Raw genomic sequence first — 20,181 nt, forward strand, 5'->3', positions numbered from 1 at the left:
GCTCGCGAGTCCCTGGCCTTTGTGTCTTGGTCATAACGCTGTTATGAGTGTGTCATCAGGTGGATCTGCTTCCCCTGATGAAGACTTTACTGCGAGTTGCAGCTCTTGTCAAATTAATTCCATAGACGTTTCTCCTTTTACCTCAAGTCCCCCCCCCCCCCCCCCCCCGACCAGACTCGCTTCGGGAGTCAAAGAGTCATAGACGTCTGTTGGCAGTTCACGAGACGTGATTCAAACTGTTCACCTGGCTGCATAGGTCTCAAGCTGGGGGTTCAGTAAAGCAGCAGTTTCCAACAGTATATTAGGGTAATCTTAGAAACAAACTGCAAAATGGGGAAATCAATGACAAACTTTTCATCAAACTGCTTTGTAATTTCATAACCAACGATCGTCAAAAACTTCGCAGCACTAAGAACAGTTCCACAACGAACAATTTTCAGCGAAACATTAGGGAACGTTTCATAAAACATCTCGAACATGAAGCCTGGAATGAGACGGGTTGGGGTTCAGCTTGAGGATCAAGGCGGCTGACGTGGGATAATTCGATTACCCCGAGCGTTGTGACAGCCCAGGTCAGCGAATCACAAGACCCAAGAAAATTTATATATATATATATATATATATATATATATATATATATATATATATATATATATATATATATATACGTTTACCAAATAATGAAAATCACAACGCTCGAATCAAACCTTAAAATTACAGTATCACTAGAATTATAAACCTTAAAGTCACAATATCAATAGATTTAGAAACCTTAAAATCACAATATCAATAGATTTAGAAACCTTAAATCACAATATCAAAAGATTTAGAAACCTTAAAATCACAATATCAATAGATTTAGAAACCTTAAAATCACAATATCAATAGATTTAGAAACCTTAAAATCACAATATCAATAGATTTAGAAACCTTAAATCACAATATCAATAGATTTAGAAACCTTAAAATCACAATATCAATAGATTTAGAAACCTTAAATCACAATATCAATAGATTTAGAAACCCTAAAATCACAATATCAATAGATTTAGAAACCTTAAGTCACAATATCAATAGATTTAGAAATCTTAAGTCACAATATCAATAGATTTAGAAACCTTAAGTCACAATATCAATAGATTTAGAAATCTTAAGTCACAATATCAATAGATTTAGAAACCTTAAGTCACAATATCAATAGATTTAGAAACCTTAAGTCACAATATCAATAGATTTAGAAATCTTAAGTCACAATATCAATAGATTTAGAAACATTAAGTCACAATATCAATAGATTTAGAAACATTAAGTCACAATATCAATAGATTTAGAAATCTTAAGTCACAATATCAATAGATTTAGAAACATTAAGTCACAATATCAATAGATTTAGAAACATTAAGTCACAATATCAATAGATTTAGAAACCTTAAGTCACAATATCAATAGATTTAGAAATCTTAAGTCACAATATCAATAGATTTAGAAACCTTAAATCACAATATCAATAGATTTAGAAACCTTAAATCACAATATCAATAGATTTAGAAACCTTAAATAACAATATCAATAGATTTAGAAACCTTAAATCACAATATCAATAGATTTAGAAACCTTAAATCACAATATCAATAGATTTAGAAACCTTAAAATCACAATATCAATAGATTTAGAAACCTTAAAATCACAATATCACTCAAATTACAAACATTACTCCAGCAAGAATAAAAACTGGTGGTCATCCAAGTCATAAATATGGTAAAAAAAAAATTAAGCTTGTACTTGGGCAAAGCATAAAGGTAATTAAATATAATTCGTTATAATTAATTGAAAAGAGGCTACTGGGCACTAATTACCCCAATTGTGAATTACCCCTCTTGAGGGACAATTAGTGCCAATCATCCTTGACACACTAATTGTTAATTGTGATCTAATTCGGTCCTTTGAAGATGTTGTCTGGAAAGGTGACACACACACACACTTTCAGTAATGAAATGAGACGTAATTGCGGCCCTATAATTCGCACGATGAGCAACAAGCTCCAAGATTGGTAACTTTGAGAGAGAGAGAGAGGTCTCATTACCTGAGGACGGGAAGGACTTGAGCTCTGCTAAGTAAGGCCTTCCCGCTTCAAAGGAGCTTACCTTACCTTACTTCTGCGTGGAACGCAGCCTCGAAGACGCCAAGGGGGGGGGTCCCCCATACAAGGAGACGTGGCACGGCTCAACTCGCGTATCAAACCAATTGCACTGTTCCAGTAACAAATGATTCATCAATTACGGTATATTGATACATTTTGAATGGGTTTACTCACGTGTCCATTGGCGTACGGCATCAACCCGCGCAGCCCCCCACCACCCTCCAGTCAACTCACATCGGTCCTGAAATATGATCATTAGTTGAGGTCAATATATACCAGTCCGCTCTAAATTTCATTGTTATCACGGTACATTACAAGCTGTGATTAATGTACCAGTATATATGTAATTAACAGCTAATATACATAAAAGGCATCATACCTGTAATTGCTCCATTACACACGTGAATTATGAATCGGATATTCCAATATTTAGACGTAAAGTTAAATTATTTTTTTCCTCTCTCCATAATGACGAATTTAAAATGGTTAATCATTAATGGCCGTGTTGCAGCGTTCTATTGTTTGACTTAACATATATTATGTTTTTAACCAATTCTAAATGCTTTCTAATTACACAAATCTAATTGCTAAAGGAAAATCTTAAATCCCTTTTCATTTATTTTTTTATTTTTGTAGAAGCTGAATCAACAGATTAGAATATATTTAGGAATATAAAATGAATTACGAAACATCTGTCTTTACAGAATATCATCTAGAGAATAAAGAGAAATTTTCACACAAACACACACAAAGAAACGTGGTAGAATAAGTTGTTACGAAATACTTCTGTATTATAATATTGGTGGATTGATGGAATAGACTGGGCAAAATTCCCTCTTTACAGTGAAATTAGCTAATTTGGTAATTTACATAAAAAAAAACCACGAGAGAGAGAGAGAGAGAGAGAGAGAGAGAGAGAGAGAGAGAGAGAGAGAGAGAGAGAGAGAGACCAACCTTGACCTAATGAACCTTATTGAAATTTGTCAGAAATCAAAGACAGTGGAAACTGAGCCCCCTTAACAATATTCAGCTGAGGTCAGTGGTACAATCAACCACCGAGGTTAGGTCACAAGACTATACCTCTCTCTCCAGCTGTGGAGGCCAGGCCGTCACATGGGTTAATTTCAAGCCCTGAGAGCGCGAGTGTTTATAGACATCATGAACCTGAAAATACAGTAAATGAACCGCTTCAAGACGAAGCTGCTTCGTGGGAGACATTCAGTTTGTAAAATGATTAGTTTGGAAATGAATGGATTAAATAAATCACTGCCTCTGTGTGAGGTTAATCGGTAACATGGCATGTATTCTATTTTCATTTGTAAGGTCCGATTTGGTGTTTCCCAGTGCAGATTCATCGGTAAACGTAATGGCTACGAAAAGTCTCACTAATAGACTCTTTGCGTTCGAAGCTTCAGAGGCTACTATCCCTGTCTACGCTTCGCCGATCCGAATCGTCATTGTCTTGATTCTGTGTCGTTAAGATCATTTACATTTAATTTTCTTAAACTGAAGAAAGATATAGTTTCCGAGATACCTTTTTTTTGTATTATACTTCATAGCTAATTCCATTTAGCAAAGCAAAGCCTCTCGCTATGAATTTCATATCTGAATCCGGGTTCTATAATCACTCGAGACACGCCTCGCAAACCTCAGAGACAGGGATTCATTTTAACTAAGTGACCACGGTGCTTATCATGCAAACAAAGACTCAAACGGATCAAGTAAAATATCACCGGTTATAAGTGTTGTTTCACCAGAGTAAATAATGAGGCAGCTAAATGTAGGAAACATTTATGATTTTTTTTTCATTGTCAACGAACCATAAACGAACCTTTTCCAGCTGTTGTTGGGCTTCGGACAGACGCCACCCACACACACAGCGAGTCTTCAGGCTCCGGGAGACACAGTGGCTGTCGCATTTCTCGTACTGACCGATGCGGAGGTCAATCCAGTGGCTTTTGACCTCCTGAGAAACAAGTATCGCCATATGACTTACCTTTTTGATTCTCTGAGGTACAACATATGAAGGTCAAAACACAAACACACACACAAGCACACATCAGGATCAGTTGGTCAAGGGTGGAAGGAGGTCGAGCCACCTTCAAATTACACTCGGCCTCCTCCCTAACTTCACCTTCGTAGCCCAATACTCTAGTGCTCCTGCTGCTGAGGGTAATTATTAGCACCACCAAAGCCAGACAGCGTGTAATGGAAAATCAGATCCGACTAATTGCCTTGTATTGATCACTTTAGCAACAGTGCTAACTCCCCCGTCTGGTTCACTGCAGTAACTGCAGTTTGGCCAGACGGACTGTGATTACTCATTCAGAAGCTGAATTGGGTCAGGTCAACTGGCGGCGTTCCCGTCGTTTCAGTCTGTATGCAACAGATGACTGGTTACTCAAGTGTCTTCCTTGGATAGTTAGCCAATCTGTTGTATCTATTTCTAAACCTGTTTGTAGTCGCTTGGTTATTTGGGCTTCAAACTCATTGAGAAGTGGGGCTCTTTTAGGCCATCATGTTGAGTTATCAGCACCAGTCAGATAAGCCTAAACACGAACTCCTTCATACGTTCAAGATGATTCAAAGATCATATACATCCTCAGTGTGTATGTGATCCTTTTACTACATGTCTATCATTTCCCATATCATTATATAGCAAGTATCTCTTATAACAGTTATATAAGGATATTTACATCTGTTTTTCCCAGTAGGAATAAATGATTTGTTGTGAATTCCAGAGATTACCTTTATCGGAAAGTACTGACGTATTTCTAGTAACAGTCCTGGGTACAAGATCACCAATAACAAGAGGCTTCTCACGATGGCTAAATTACCCTACTGGTCGAACATATCAAGGTTGAAGCAAACTGACTTAATAGCAACATAACGTGGGACCTAATGTTCGGGGTTTCGAACTGCTCAAGTTTAGAAAACAGGAAACAACTTGTTGGTAATAAAATAGATGAAAAGGTGTCGAGTATTAACTGAGCCACGGGCCTCGTGGTGGTGTTTGGGTGGCAAATACACGAGACGTAACAGAAACGAATGAACAACGCCAGAAGAAATGCCATAAAGGAGTGGGGGAAGCTTAGCTAGGTCATACAGGATGGCGCGTTTTGCTGGGAATGGCAGCTGGAACTCTCAACACATACACACACCATTCAGTTATTTACGGAATAATCCACAAACCCACAAGAAATGATATATATCGATCTCTAAAAATCGGAAAGAAAATATCTAAACTTTTTCATTCAAAGAAAACAGACTTATTATGTCTGTCAGTGTTAGGATAGACGTACCAAGCAACATGATACATTACTACACATCCTTACATGAGCTTGCATAAAGCTGTGAAGATACTTATTGTAAGTAAAGGCTATTCTATTTTCCAACACTAAGTAAATGAATGCTTAAATGCTTTTAAATGCTTAAATGCTTTTTCTTAAACATTATAATCTACACCATATAAAAAATAATAATTGTAATTCTATATCATCGTGAATATAGTTTTGAGTATATGGGATTCTACAAGGGTCTATAATTATTATAGTCTCATTGATTTACTTTTCTGCACAAAATTTGTTGAATGATCTAGGGCAAGCGGAGATTCTGATGGATTTTAGGGGAGAAAAAAAAAAATCATCCAATGTTTTCGCAAGATTAATCACTGCTCTGGCATAGTGACAAGAGAGATTTTCATACTTTTCCCACATACAGGATTTTTCACTCCAGCTTCCAAAACTATGGGAGCAACCAATGCCCCAGTGTTGGTAAGGGCTCACTCATCTGTCTGGGTGTCCTCCGGACACCATTCAACGTGGGAGGAAAAAAAAAAATTAGTAACGGATAAAATTGTTATACTCGCCAATGACTGAGGGAAAGGTGCCCCATCCACTCCACCTCCTGCCACCTTATGAATAATGATATATCGTTATCATTACACTAGTTACGATCATCACTTTAACCGATACTAGTACTACTACTACATCAAGTTAATTCGCAGTTTCAACATCACTGGAGAATATGAGGACACACAATTGAACAGGATATTAACACATAACGTCACTCTTTAACCCTTATCTTCTACTGTTATATAGATAAGAAAAAACAACCACGCGTGCTCGTTACTTATTCTGACTGTATTCAATTTTTTTTCCCCCCTATATCTTTAATTTTTTAACGTATCACGATCTGCGACATGTACTCCATGAGACGAGATGTGACTGGTGAAATACAGTGCGAGGTGTAGTAGCTATGGAAGGCTGGCTCTGGTGTTTGATCACAATACATGAATGCTAGGACACTGTCTTGAGTACAAATCAGGCCACTGTTCTTTGGTTCCTGACGCTACCTTACTATGGCAGGGAGAAGATCACATACAAGACTGAAGACAATCACCAGATGTATTTATCTACACTGGCGTCCCCTCACTTCATGGGTCAAGTCAAGCAGAGGACGTTTGAAGACAACACCAAAAGGTTTGCGATTCGATATCACACAAAGGTTTGCGACTCGATATCGCAAAGTGATACAAGGATAAGGAAACCTCCGGTCTGACGACGGAGGAAGGAAAATTTCACAAGAGGAAGCTTCAGTCAATAAAGTTGGAGACGAAAGTTTAGCAGCTGGTGTGTGTGTGTGTGTGTACCCAGGTGGGGATTGTCCTAGTTTGGATGATAAAGGTCTTGTTATCGAGATAACAAGGATAACAGGCTGGGCCGTAATTCCACTGGATTGGGAGCTTAAGTCTGACAAACCGACATCTGGTCTTATTACTTCTGTCTGATTGTAAAGACATACGAGAAAATATATTTGAGCTTTGTCTTCCCGTTCGAGGTCGTATATATTGCAACAAGACTTTTGCCGTTTGCTGAGTAGATCATCATTCGAGTGTATACACAACCAAGGAGTTAAAACTTGAAAATCTCTTCATTAACCAGAGTTCTGGTGAATATTACGACCATTACATTGATTTTTAGAGTTTAACTACATATTATCTGTGTCGTTGTTCTTGATAATTGCGCATTTTATCATCGTGGACTCGTAATGACAAATTATGAGTAGGTTTGATAATCCTGTAATTTACTTCCACTTCTTAGAATGGTATAAGTGCACAAATGTTTGGTACGGGTAAAATAACTAGAACATTATGGAATTTTTTGAAGTATCTTTGAAAAAAAGTGAAAAGTCCTCACTCTAAGTCACTGGAAATGGCGATGGGTTAATTTTCGCGTTTAGCACTGATATTAATCGTCAAAAAACAAGAGGAGGTCATTCCATTTTCTTTACAGTGTTCAAACTTCAATTACTGAGGCTTTACCAGGAATGGCAATGCTGATATTTCTATTGTTAGGGCTATTAGAGCGTTATTTTTGTTCACTTTAACTCGTTATTTCCTTGTTATAAAAATTTTGCGACATTGAATTTCAGAATACTTAATTCTCGAAAAATTGAAGAATTGTACATTCTAAAATCAGACGAGACGATACGCTTATCAGTGCATTCGATGGGATTACACGTCTAATTTTCTCTTATTTTTCACATAAGATTAGCATATATATATATATATATATATATATATATATATATATATATATATATATATATATATATATATATATATATATTGTCCTTAATACGATGAAATACATAATCTTGACTAATCTAAATTCTATCATAGACAATGCTCCTCTTAGCCACTTGAAAAGTTTATGCAAGAGAAATACTAGTGCCAAATCGATCAGCCGGAACCTGTTCGGTACAATGGTGTCGTCCCGTATCTATGACGCAAAAGATAAAACAGGTAACCATCAGAGAGGGTTCAGTACGGGACCGAACACTGTGTCGTCTCCTGGTTCGTGATCCGGAGTGGCTCCTGTGGTACCTAACCTACCTACCACCTACCCACAGCATTCTTCGGCCAGCCTTTGGCAAAAGGTCTTGCACCACCACAAGAATCCAACAACGAAAAAGGAAGGAGAGAGGAGACCTCCCTCATCTACTCTACCGAACAACCTACCTTCGTTATACGATGAGTACGTTACGTTACGTTGCTTTATCGTATCCTACTCCCACTGCGTAGTAAGAGAGTGGTAGTATGGTGTCTCAGTAACTTGGTGATATCGTCTCGTAATGCGAATGACGCTATTCGGGAGGGCTGTTTATATGTAATGTCCTCCAACGATGCCGGTTTATCTAAGGGAGTTTTTGATCTATGCGTTATAGTGTCATATTTTGATCTTACGGTGTAATATCAGGTTGATTTCTCGTATATGATACTCGAAAATGAGCTTACACAAAATGCGTGATAAAGACAGGGAAGTTAAGAATATTTCATTGCTTGTATAGAACAGAGAACACGATCCCTAAGAGTCCGCCAAGCTGTGTGGGCGACACAAAATGCATTCTTATCTCAGATCTGATAAGAAACATGGGTGGCTTGCCCTAATCGATCGTACTTACCCCATGTGATTGCATATCAAAAATATCTGAAAACGTGTTTCCCCTTTTGCTTCGTCTCTTATGAAAAGATTTCGGACGCAACAGATTTATGAAGGCATTAAGTTTACTCTTGATTTATCTTATTTCCTTCACTTGTTTACGGATGTCTTAAAAATATATATCTACATGTTATTTGGAGATCTCGTCACCGAACAACTCTGGTCGAGTGGTAATACTCTTTCTGTGATATTGATTCGATACCTTAAACACGTAGTATCGAATCCTGTAAACATGACCAGAGTGTGCTAAATTGTATTGCTGTTGCTCAGTATATAATCAACTTCACCTTTCGAAGCTCAGGAAATAATAGCTCTCGCGTCTAAAGATTTTGATTGTAATCAAAATTTTGATTGAATTTCAGCAGATGTGAGAATTTGTCTTATTTGCTCGATTTTTTCTTTGTTTTTGTCTCTAATCAAGACTATGTACCGGTGCGTCGCTCTTATAATAAACTCGTTTCATCATCATCATGTCTTATGATCTTCCCTACAGCAAATCATTCTATGTATTTTTCCTCTCTTCGTTAAGTTTCGTTTTCTACTTGCACATATATCATGTAAATCACACAAGGCAATGATGAAACCGTGTTCAACTTACAGAACTCTGAACCTTCTCTGTTAGCTTCAAAAAGTGTTCAATTACTATTTAAACGAACACTGAAGCTTCTCTATTGGTTTCAAACCATGTTCAATAACTATTTGAACGAACACTGAATCTTATCTGTGGCTTCAGACCTCGCTGTTCAGAACCGAAGCCGTAGTTTTTCAGAAAAATAGTGTCTAGAAATACAGACTTCATCTGTCCTCTCCATTATTGTTGCCCTTGTGTAGCACAACTTCACCTATTTCCATCCATTATACATCGCAAATTCTTTCCCTACCGTAATCTTTCGAGTGTAGAACGAAGCAAGTTTACATCTTGTATAAAAACCTATGAACTCGACTCGCTGGCAAGAACTGATGACCACCCTAATTTCTCCAAGACCTGTTTATACCCCCTTGAGACATACAAAGTATTTCACATTAGGTTAAGCACACTGTTGCTTCCAGTGGTCTGTGCGTCTCTGATCTCCTCACCTCCTGCTTACTATGTATGAGCAGCCAGCACCGAGGGCTGGTTCTGTTGTCTCTTTGGTGCAACAAACACTTTTTGGGAATTTACTTCACCCGAAAGAGGGTCCAATCTAACATGAGGATTCAGTCTCACAAAACGAGGATCCGGTCTAACATGAGGATCCAAACGTAAACACGAGGATCAAACCTTACAACATTAGGATTGTCTTACATGAGGATGCAATCATACAACATGAAGATCCAATCTTACAACACGAGGATCAGATCTTAAACACCTGCATCTTGAAAAGCAACGGTAAGGCCGACGATGCTAACTAGATATATTTATTTTTGCAGTTGTATGACGCGGATGTACACATTGTATATCTGTTGTAGCATCGCATGTACATCTACTGTATTATGATGGACATTAGAGCAGTAGTGTTATATGATCATGTTTTACCCGGTGTTGTGCAGCTGTTATACCCAGTGGCATGATGCTGTTAGACGCAATGGTGTGTGTGTGTGTGTGTATATATATATATATATATATATATATATATATATATATATATATATATATATATATATATATATATATATAATGTGTGAAGATATCGCGGTAGTTATGATAACATTAATTAGTTGCAGAGTCGTAAACATTTCTCGAACCGCAAGTTCTTGTCGAGAAATCCGTTATTCATCCTCCTCACAGTGGGTTCAGCTGATAATCCACGTATTACCTTCCCTCTTCTATTAATCAAAAACCCAATAAATTGGGTCTCACGTCTTCTAAGATTCGACGAGTCACTGAAACACTTCTTCCCTTCATCATAATTTGCACGACTCTTAATACAGCTTTTCTTTTTTTTTTTTTTAGGCTTGTACTCCCGCACCCACCCTACAGGTAGTTAACAAGACATGTCTCTTCCGCAGGTTCCAACCTGCGTTCACAAAGGGCCTCTGCATCCAACGTTAACTTCAGGGAATACTACCGATTTCTGAGAGCTCAGGTAAAAACTTCAATTAGTCTAAACAAAGATATATACTGACCTTTCCCTCTACATGCTTCTTAATATACACCTCACATCTCATTACTCCATTTAGCCTACGTGGTTCCATCCTCTACTGCCCATTCCCAGATATCCAAAACTCCCCTCCACTTCCTTCAGGCTCTCCTCATTGAAACCTAAGCCCTGGCCATCCAGCTTCACAACACACCTTTCGCTCCAGGAGCTTTGATCTGGAGTCTGCCACCACAGCCGTGACATCTGCATACAGCAAGCGATTCATCTGTGGTATACTGAAGACTCGCCCCTTTACTCCAAAGCATCTAGAGCCTTGCCATCACATAAGACCCATCCTGAACTCTATTCACATCAACTATTTTTCCTTATCGCCCTACATCGCTGTTGTTGTCAGCAGTAACCAAAAACACACAAAAGAACCGACCCACAACAGAATCAACCAAAATACTATAATTACTACAAGTAACATCACATCTATCGTTTCATATATCTATTTTTTCCAATAGACTTGCATAGACGGGACAAAGACGTACACTGCTACTCTGACCGTCGAAAAATCTTTATCTTTTAGGGCGGTGCGGCAGCTGTCAGAGCGAAGGTATCTTTAATTCTGGTCCTGTTTTTTTTCCTCTTCATCGTCAATGGTATGGGATTCATCGGCATGAGCCCGTTGGTGCATGGAAAGATCCTTCTGCTGTTGGGTGGTGTCTTGCTTATCTTAAGCCGTAAGTACCTCAACGTGTGACGTAAGGGGGTTGTTAGCCAATGGTGAGGGGAATTTTTTTTGGACTGGTTGTTGTTGATGTCAGCTGGGCGTGGTTGCCATTCACTGCTAATGAGGGTATTGATGATGTGGCTGGGTTAAATATATACATGTCCAGTGTTGTCGATGATAATGTTTATGATGATGTCTCACGACAATTTGATGTTAAGAACACCAAACTGATGAATTTATCAAGAAATACAAGAAATATCTTAAGAATACTAAGTTATCCATTACGATGGGCAGTCCCACAGTTTTCATAACTAAATCATAATACGATATTACTATGAATACACTGAATTGGTAAGATGCATAACAATTACAGTCACTAGTTCCCCTCGTTATCCATCGATGTTTATCATCTTTTTTCACTATTCGCAGTGTTCACTGGATTTGTGCTCGCAGGTCTCTTTGCGTTCGACTACAGGAACTACAAAATCAACCGCTGGAATAGGTACAACGAGGAACCAAGAGCGAATGCAACGTACCCAAACCAGCCAATCACTTGTCCCATCCAGCCAACTACCAATCCGGTCCAGTCAAGCGCCGGCCTCTACCAGCCAGACACTTATTCGTCCCAACCAAAAGCATATCCGCCCCAACCAACAGACTATCCGCCACATTCAACAGCATATCTGCCCCAACCAACGCCATATTCGCCCCAATCAATAGCATATCCACCCCAACCAACAGCATATCCGCCCCAACCAACAGCATATCAACAGCATATCCGCCCCAACCAACAGCATATCCACCCCAACCAACAGCATATCCACCCCAACCAACAGCATATCCACCCCAACCAACCGTCTATTCATGCCATCCACTAACACATCAGGCAGGTCCTCAGCCTGCTCCTGGTGCAAGCTCCCTCCCACCATCTTATGACGAGGCAACAAAACTACCACCCATCCACCACAAGCCACCGCACGAGTTCGGATATCTACCTGCCGGGGTCTTGCCTAAGGGGACTCCACCCATGGAATGCACACCAAACGCCCTGCCGGACAGCCAACATGCGTCTGCTCCCCCTCTACTCTGAGCATTAACTACCTCCATACATGACGTGGGCTTGTATAACACCGATTAGAATGTGTGTGTGTTACGGGGAGACATTTACACTCGCGATCACCCGTTTCTTTATAAATATGTGTATATTTACCATGTCTCTCCTCCTATATATGTACAAAGACGCACCTCAGCCTAAGCCAGGTACCCGTTTATCGACCAGCCCCGGCGGGAGGATGAATAGGTGGGTTGGGTGTTGGCCGAATTCCACGTCCAGGACTCGAACCCATATAGACCCGACCGACCTCGGGTCGGCCTGTGGTGACTCATGGTCAGTAATGCTTACCACTACACCACGGTGTCTGAATAGCTGATGGGAGTAGTGGAACTAGACAGATCTCGCCTTCAATAGATTGACAAATGAATTCCTATCATAATCTGAATACTATTCAACGTTCAAGTGATATAACATATAAGTGATTCTCACACTTCCTCTTCATTCGGTCATTCTGGAGCGACAAACTGAATCAACAGAAATTGGATTATAATCACTTACGATGTTGATAATTAAGAACCTTCCTAACAATATGTTCTCTCTCATCATGGACGAAATTACGACACGAATGCAACTATTAAAAAGCAGTAAATTACTTATGATCATCGTACTCGTATACATATCCTAAGTGGTATATCTTATCATATACATCAAATGATAATCCACCTTAATTGTATTTCATAGAAATTAATGAAATTGATAATCATAAACATCATGCACATTAATCATGTATATACTACCTTTGAATACCATACTCATTAAAACTTAATATTACTTAAATATCGTCATGTTACATCTGATTACCATACACATTCCCTTTGATTTCTAAATAAACTAACTACCAGGAAGTTTATCTAATTACCATATACACCAAAACCAATCATCATACACGAAGTAAATGTTAACATATATTGCTACAAAGGCACTTGAAAGAACAAATTGAAAGAAGCTTCCGTTATATAATAATGAAAAAGGCATCTGTTATATGAGTATGAAAGCTACCCCTATACATGAATATGAAAGAAGCTACCGTTACATGATATGAAAGAAGCTATAATAATGAAGAAGCATCTGTTATACATGAAAAGAAAATCCGCTTTCTAAATATGAAAGCTACCATTTTATAAATCTGAAAGAAGCTTCCGTTATACAATACTGAAAGAAGCTCATAAATGTCCGTCATATTTCCAATACAGGAAAGAAAATTATGTAACTCAAAGTGGTCTAGTAAAGTTGTATTGGGCAATCATAAAGTTTTCCGGGATAATTTCATGTCTGATATATTCTAATTTGTTCATAACCTCATAACACGTGTTATATAAAGTGAACAATGGCCTGGTGTCTAAAAATTTGCATTTCTGATAAGTGATTGTTTGGGCTTACCACTCGAACGATTAAATGCGTCCCATTAAATTTGTATCAAAATTTTCTTTCTGAATATCCATTTCCTTCGCCATTTGGTCATAGGTGTTACTCATGCTTCAATAAAAATTTGGGCTCAAAAAACTATTTTGATGGTGCCCTGAAATCACACACAATATATATATATATATATATATATATATATATATATATATATATATATATATATATATATACATACATATAATTTCAGACGCCACAAAGCAGGTTCTGACAGTTTAATTATCTTCAAACTCAGCCTTTCTCCAGGATTTCGGCTGGGAGATGGGAGAGGGATGATGAGCACCACCCTCCTAACCCTTCACTTTAGTGAGATGCTGACTATTCTCAACTGTGGAATTATTCACCCTTGACGCGTCATCAGCAAAAGTGCTTGCTTTTCATTACATCCGACCAGCATACAAGGGAGAGTTTTCCCTCCCCAGTGGATTTTTTTTTTTTTTTTTTTGCCATCACACTAGGAATGTGTGTATCAACGTAACAATGGGAGTGAGTGAGTGAGTGAGAGTGAGTGAGTGTGTGTGTCCATGAACGAATCTCCTCACTCAGAATCAGCCCCAGTATCAACTCCCACAGAAATACACATTTTTACAACAGAAACAACTCGGAAGTATGCCAATGGGACCTTAGGAGCATATAGTAACACGTCAAGTAATATGAAGCCGAGTTCACATCTTACTCTTCATCCTCTGTATAGCTTCACGGGATTAGGTAATCAACCCTTGATATATGGGCTAAAAAAAAAAAAAAAAAAACTCAAGTATTAGTGTACATTACACCAGATTGATTTTTCGTACTTGTTCAATTAAAGACTCGTGTCATCAAACACATTCGTAATATAGTTTTCTGTTACAATATCACCCAACACTATGTTTGGTTCTGCGTTATCAATACAATACGACAGCACTATATATGCAAAGTTTACTTGTCAATCTCTTGTATTACATATTGAAATGTCTGTTTATATTAGTATCATATTCAATGAGCACCTGATGTGCTCATTTCATTAATATTAACGCCCCATTGTATGTATGAACCTTTAATCCACTTATCCATGTATTTCCATAAATGAATACCAAAAGAGACTTTTTCCAACAGTAAGTCAATAAGCGAAACAAGTGTTTATAGTAGTAATCATTAATTACTTAGCTATTCATTAATGAGTACATTTTGGCATTTACTTCACTGCCCTTCCTAAGAATGTGGACGAGACTACTTTAAACGTCAATAAGGGCCATATACATAGCGAGACTGAATGTGGTCAAAGAATAATCTTGAAAGACCAGAAGGAACCAAGATTTTTCGGGTGGTCGTTATAACTTGGCGCTGACAGCCTTAATGACCCAGGCAATTAATAGGGATATAGTTCATATGATCAACCTCAGGCACTGTATAAGACTTCATATACTTAAGGGGTTAGATTGTAGATTCAGGATCTATTCAGAAAAGATACACCTTGACAAATACGTTTAAGCTTTTTCTGATCCTCTTTTATGAAGTAAATAAGATATAATCGCATACACAAAACGACACACTAAATGTATATACATGCACATACGAATAGACACGTATATACATACGTGCGTTCGTCATCGCAGACTACAAGTGATGGCTCCCAGTGTGGAAAAATCTTTAAACGTTCGAAAAGTTGAGGATGCCATCCACTTCCCTTACTACCGGTCGCCAGATATGAAGTGGTCACCCAACACTCACCATATGAGAGCCACCGGATACTCATAACTCATCAGACATGAGCTGGTGTATTCCCCGCATTATGTAGAACACGGTGATGACTGTCACGAGGAGTTTAAACAATCGTACTGCCCCGTCTTTTCAACCTTGTATGTACACATCCACACACCCTAGCCTACGCCAAGTACCCATTTTTATCGCTCAAGCCCCTAAGGAAAGGATGAAGGGCTTGTCGACTATGGACCTGGCTAACGCGACCAAGATTCGAACCTATGCTCTGGTTTTACCCCATGCGGCCCCGCCCGTGCATGCGCGCGTTAACGACCAGTAACACTAAACTAGTACACCACGAAGGTGGTGGCTTACAGGGATGTAGGGAATATTGACATATCACAGGTCTATGGAGGTCTAGAAACAATCACCCATTCGACGTGGTAACATTCTCGAAATGGACATTAACACACCACTGTTAACCTCTAAGAAGCTTCGAGGTGGCGGACCCCTTTCTGACAACATCCCCCCCGTGTTGTTGAAGGCAATTATCCACACCGTCAGAACCAGACAGTATGTAATGGAAAATCAGATCCAAATAATTGTTTCCCGTCGATCACTAAAGCAACACCTCTCATGTAGCGCCTCAGTGGGGGGCCGCCCAGCAGCAGTGATCCTGGAGGAAGTTCGAGGAATGATTTTCCTGTTTAAATTGGTTCCCCGAGGGATTGATCTGCGTTGATCTTCTATTTCTCGAAACATTTACCTCGCGTGTCCCGCCTGGTTCCTCAACTGTATTCTGCGCCTTATCTTCATCAGCGACTGACTTGCTATTGCAATAATTTTGGCGAATCCCAAACCTACTTTCTACCACTGTTAATTCTTTAGAACGTCTTAACGTGAAGATAACACTAAGTATTGGATCACTGCACGTGGAGACAATAAGTTCCAGGAATTGATCCTTTAAAAGTTCATTGAACATGTTCAGAAGTCATCATACAGGGTTTAATACAGGTGCCGCACATTGTCTTTCACGACCTGTTTTCTACTAAGAAATTGGGGTAGTGGGGTGGGGCTTTAAGACAAAGTTTGTGAAATCAGAGGTAATTCACAAGGTAAATGCGCGAGACCATAAAAAAAGATAAAGATGAAAATAAGAGCCACAAGAGGAGACACGCGAGGCAGATAAGACACGAAGCTGTGGGAAGGGGGCGGTTGGGCATTCTGCGTGATGTAGGATAGGTTAGGTGATGGCCATGGAGCCTCGCTGATGTTTCTCGCGTTAAATGCCTGTCAGAGAGAGGAGAGAGAGAGAGAGAGAGAGAGAGAGAGAGAGAGAGAGAGAGAGAGAGAGAGAGAGCAAATGAAATATAAAAAAGTACTAGATTGTCACAACACTTAATAAAAAAAAAAGTCTTGTAGCAAGTAGTCAGAGCAGATACAATGTTCAGTCAGAAATAAGCAGTGGCTTCTAAGTACGCGGGTGCCATGTACTCGACTCCCCAGAATTTTGGAGTGTGCGCCGTAAAGACACACTTGACGAAAACAGTAAACACCAATATATATATAATCAAGAAATAAAGATCAAGTGTCCCTTGGCAAGAACTGAATAAAACAAGAAAATAAATTATGAAAGAACGAGTTCAAGAATATACACGCTTAGTTGACGACACCCCAACCAGTGTAAAACACCTTCCCACAACGATATCAATAGGTCATTACACGAAACTAAACGATGCCTAGGATCGGAACCGTTTGGTTTATCGCCCAACTGGGAAAACGTCTGTAGAGCCAAGCCATCCTCTCAAACCAGGAACCAAACAGGATAACACCATCGTAACATTGGGTGCAACTGACTGACAGCAGCTTAATTCACATACAACAAATTTAAAAAAACACTGCTCGGACCCAAGGGTAACGCACACCCTAACAATCTGGTTTTAATACCTTGGCGTAAAGTGCTACACTCACTAAAACATGTATCCACTTTACAATTAAGACAGTTAAAGGAATTTATAAGCATCCACTAAATTAGTTAAAAGGAATTTATAAGTATCCACTTAATATGAGTTAAAGGAATCTAAGTATCTAACTAAAATATGTTCACTAGTATGGAAACGATTCACAGAATAACTGGTAACAGCTAGAATTAAGTGTTGCATATACATGATCAAATTGCAAGCGGGTTGCTCAACGCTGGGGAACTTTAAATGTATCAAGTGCGTTGGGAACATGGTGAGGAGAGGCTACGGAGGAAATAAAAAAAAATGGAAGAAAAAGCTGCTAGGAACATTACTGAGTGATGAATCTAACCTGTTATACTGTAGATGAGTGATGGTGGAAGAGGGTATAGCCTAGTTTTGATGCGAAGCCGAGCGCTGCAAATGGTCAAAGATGAAGCCACGCAAGCACTGTGGGTGACCATAGCGGGGTCCGGCCAAATAGCTGTCGAGTGAGACGAACGACGCGAAAACAGTGTGTTAGCAAGCACAAAACTCAAGTTTTATCAACCTCCTCCAAGTATCGGTGATTACTGCCGGAGAGACAAAAAAAATTTGGTATATATGACTAAGGGTCACGTGATGGAAACCCGTGCCGGAACCAATCAATTTCAACTGCTTGAAAAGAGGCTGTTGATTGGTGGGTCGACCACAAGCGAGGCTTGACGACGCATTACTTCTGAAAGTAGAGACTAGGTATTGTCGTGAATTCATGAATTACTGTAGTTTCACTACAGTTTCATGAAACATTCTCTCCTGTACTCTCCTACTTATAGACCTGAGATATATATACAGGCATATGTGAGACTCAGGAATCTGACAGTTAGAAATGAGAGAAAAAGAAATGAAATAAATACCATATATAAAATGGCAAAAATCATGCAAAGGAATCGCTTCACTCTGTTGCCACGCCGAGTGTCAGAACGAGGCGAAATACCCCATTTTCGGGCAAAATATGATGCGTTGTATGTCCCACGTTAAGTCTGTGTTAAGAATATAATCGTTGTGGGGTAATTATCATCACTTAAAAGGTGACGCGGATATGGTAGCAAACTACAAGAAAGTTCATGTTATATAAGGTTGACAACTACGACTATTTACGGTTGAGATTTCGCTAAAAAAAAAAAAAAAATAGGGCTAGCGCGTCATACTCACCACAGGGTAAAATCTAAGGCTTACTAACAGGAAGTCTTACGAGTTTACATGTTGTCCAAGTTCGCTGAGTGATATGGAGTGGCTCTCATGATTGTGGACTGAAAAGCCGTCAGCCCACGAGAGAGAGAGAGAGAGAGAGAGAGAGAGAGAGAGAGAGAGAGAGAGAGAGAGAGAGAGAGGAAAACATAGGAATATTCGCAAACAGACGTTAATGATATTGGTTCATTTTTTTTTTTTTTTGAGTCTATACGTCATTAATCAAATATTGATCTAAAGTCTTCTACAAAAGCTGTGACTGAGTTCAAGCAAACACAGAACTTGATGGATCTGGGGAGGTAAACACCCGCTGCTATTTTCGCGAGATTAATTACTTGCCGTGAAAAGAATCCAACAACAGTTCATGCTTTCCACAAGCAGCATTTTTCATCCTGTTTTCGTGTACATGTTGGTGGGGGTGGGGGTGGTGGGGGGGAAGAGAGCTCCCGTCGGATTATCCCATCGTTGCTCAAGAATAAATAATTCGTCTTTCTCTCTTTGTTTTTCTTTTTTCTTTTAGTACTGAACGTTGAAGAAAGGGTAAAATCGATTCGCCAATGAAATGTAAAAACGTTGCTTGTGTGTCAAAACGCATTTCATCAATGAGAGACGTAGCGTCAAAGAAGGAAAAATTATGGTCTGGGGTTGACTCTACTTCATATAAGATGTTGACATAAGAATGATACTGAAATACTGTTCTCCTCCTTTGAGGACTAGGTTTTAACCTCATATACGGCGGTCAAGTGCAGCGCAGCGTCGCAAAACCAGATTAAACTTAAGTCTTCATTGCATCTTGAAAAGTTTGTGCTGGAGTTCTGTACTGTAAAGTTGATTTGTCATTACATTGATGCGGTTTTCCCTCATAATTTTCCCCTTCTGTTAATCTAGACTTGTCAGTTTGTGGTATATTCCTGTTGTCTGTCTATTCCTGCAACCCTCTTGTCCATAATTAATATACCATCCAAACAGACACAATGATTTTCCTTTGTCTCTTCCTTCTACTCATCAACTGTTTCGAAGCTTCACTCTCACCAACAGTGACTCCGAACCGTTCCTCGAGCTACTACCATCTACTACTACTACTACTACACACACACACACACACACATGCCAACATATATTTTCCTTCCCTTTCCTCAAGCCTCCCTCCCTCAGCTCCCTTCCCTTCTGGACTATTCCTAACCACACCATCTATCTATCCTTTCTCCTGGCACGTCTTTTTCATTTAGTCTTTTTCAGGCTCACCTCACGCAAGCCAACTGCCATCAAACACTTTCCACCGGGGCTTGCACTCCTCGCCCTTCATCATCCGAGCCCCTGACATTCCAATGCATC

General features: G+C 39.2%; 1 protein-coding gene and 1 long non-coding RNA gene across 2 annotated transcripts; one reads left to right on the top strand and one right to left on the bottom strand.

Moving 5' to 3' along the window:
- Positions 1 to 362: 362 nt before the first annotated feature.
- Positions 363 to 18,180, bottom strand: LOC139755629 (uncharacterized). The gene is made up of 3 exons (XR_011714136.1): positions 17,969 to 18,180; positions 2,315 to 2,381; positions 363 to 484 (listed from the first exon to the last, which is right to left on the bottom strand). It is a non-coding gene; the product is annotated as an uncharacterized lncRNA (long non-coding RNA).
- On the top strand, positions 7,973 to 13,979 carry LOC139755292 (uncharacterized). The gene is made up of 4 exons (XM_071673405.1): positions 7,973 to 8,178; positions 10,633 to 10,709; positions 11,296 to 11,449; positions 11,869 to 13,979. Exons 1-4 carry the CDS (start codon positions 8,175 to 8,177, stop codon positions 12,315 to 12,317), a joined length of 684 nt encoding a protein of 227 aa, XP_071529506.1. The 5' UTR covers positions 7,973 to 8,174; the 3' UTR covers positions 12,318 to 13,979.
- Positions 18,181 to 20,181: the final 2,001 nt, after the last annotated feature.

This window comes from Panulirus ornatus, chromosome 19 (assembly GCF_036320965.1).
Source record: "Panulirus ornatus isolate Po-2019 chromosome 19, ASM3632096v1, whole genome shotgun sequence".
NCBI classification, from domain to species: domain Eukaryota; kingdom Metazoa; phylum Arthropoda; class Malacostraca; order Decapoda; family Palinuridae; genus Panulirus; species Panulirus ornatus.

What these genes read in the sequence shown, in the direction of transcription:
- LOC139755292 (XM_071673405.1), top strand. An exon ending in ACCGATTTCTGAGAGCTCAG is followed by an intron (nt 10,710 to 11,295) that starts GTAAAAACTTCA and finishes TTTATCTTTTAG; the next exon opens with GGCGGTGCGGCAGCTGTCAG. An exon ending in TGTCTTGCTTATCTTAAGCC is followed by an intron (nt 11,450 to 11,868) that starts GTAAGTACCTCA and finishes CACTATTCGCAG; the next exon opens with TGTTCACTGGATTTGTGCTC.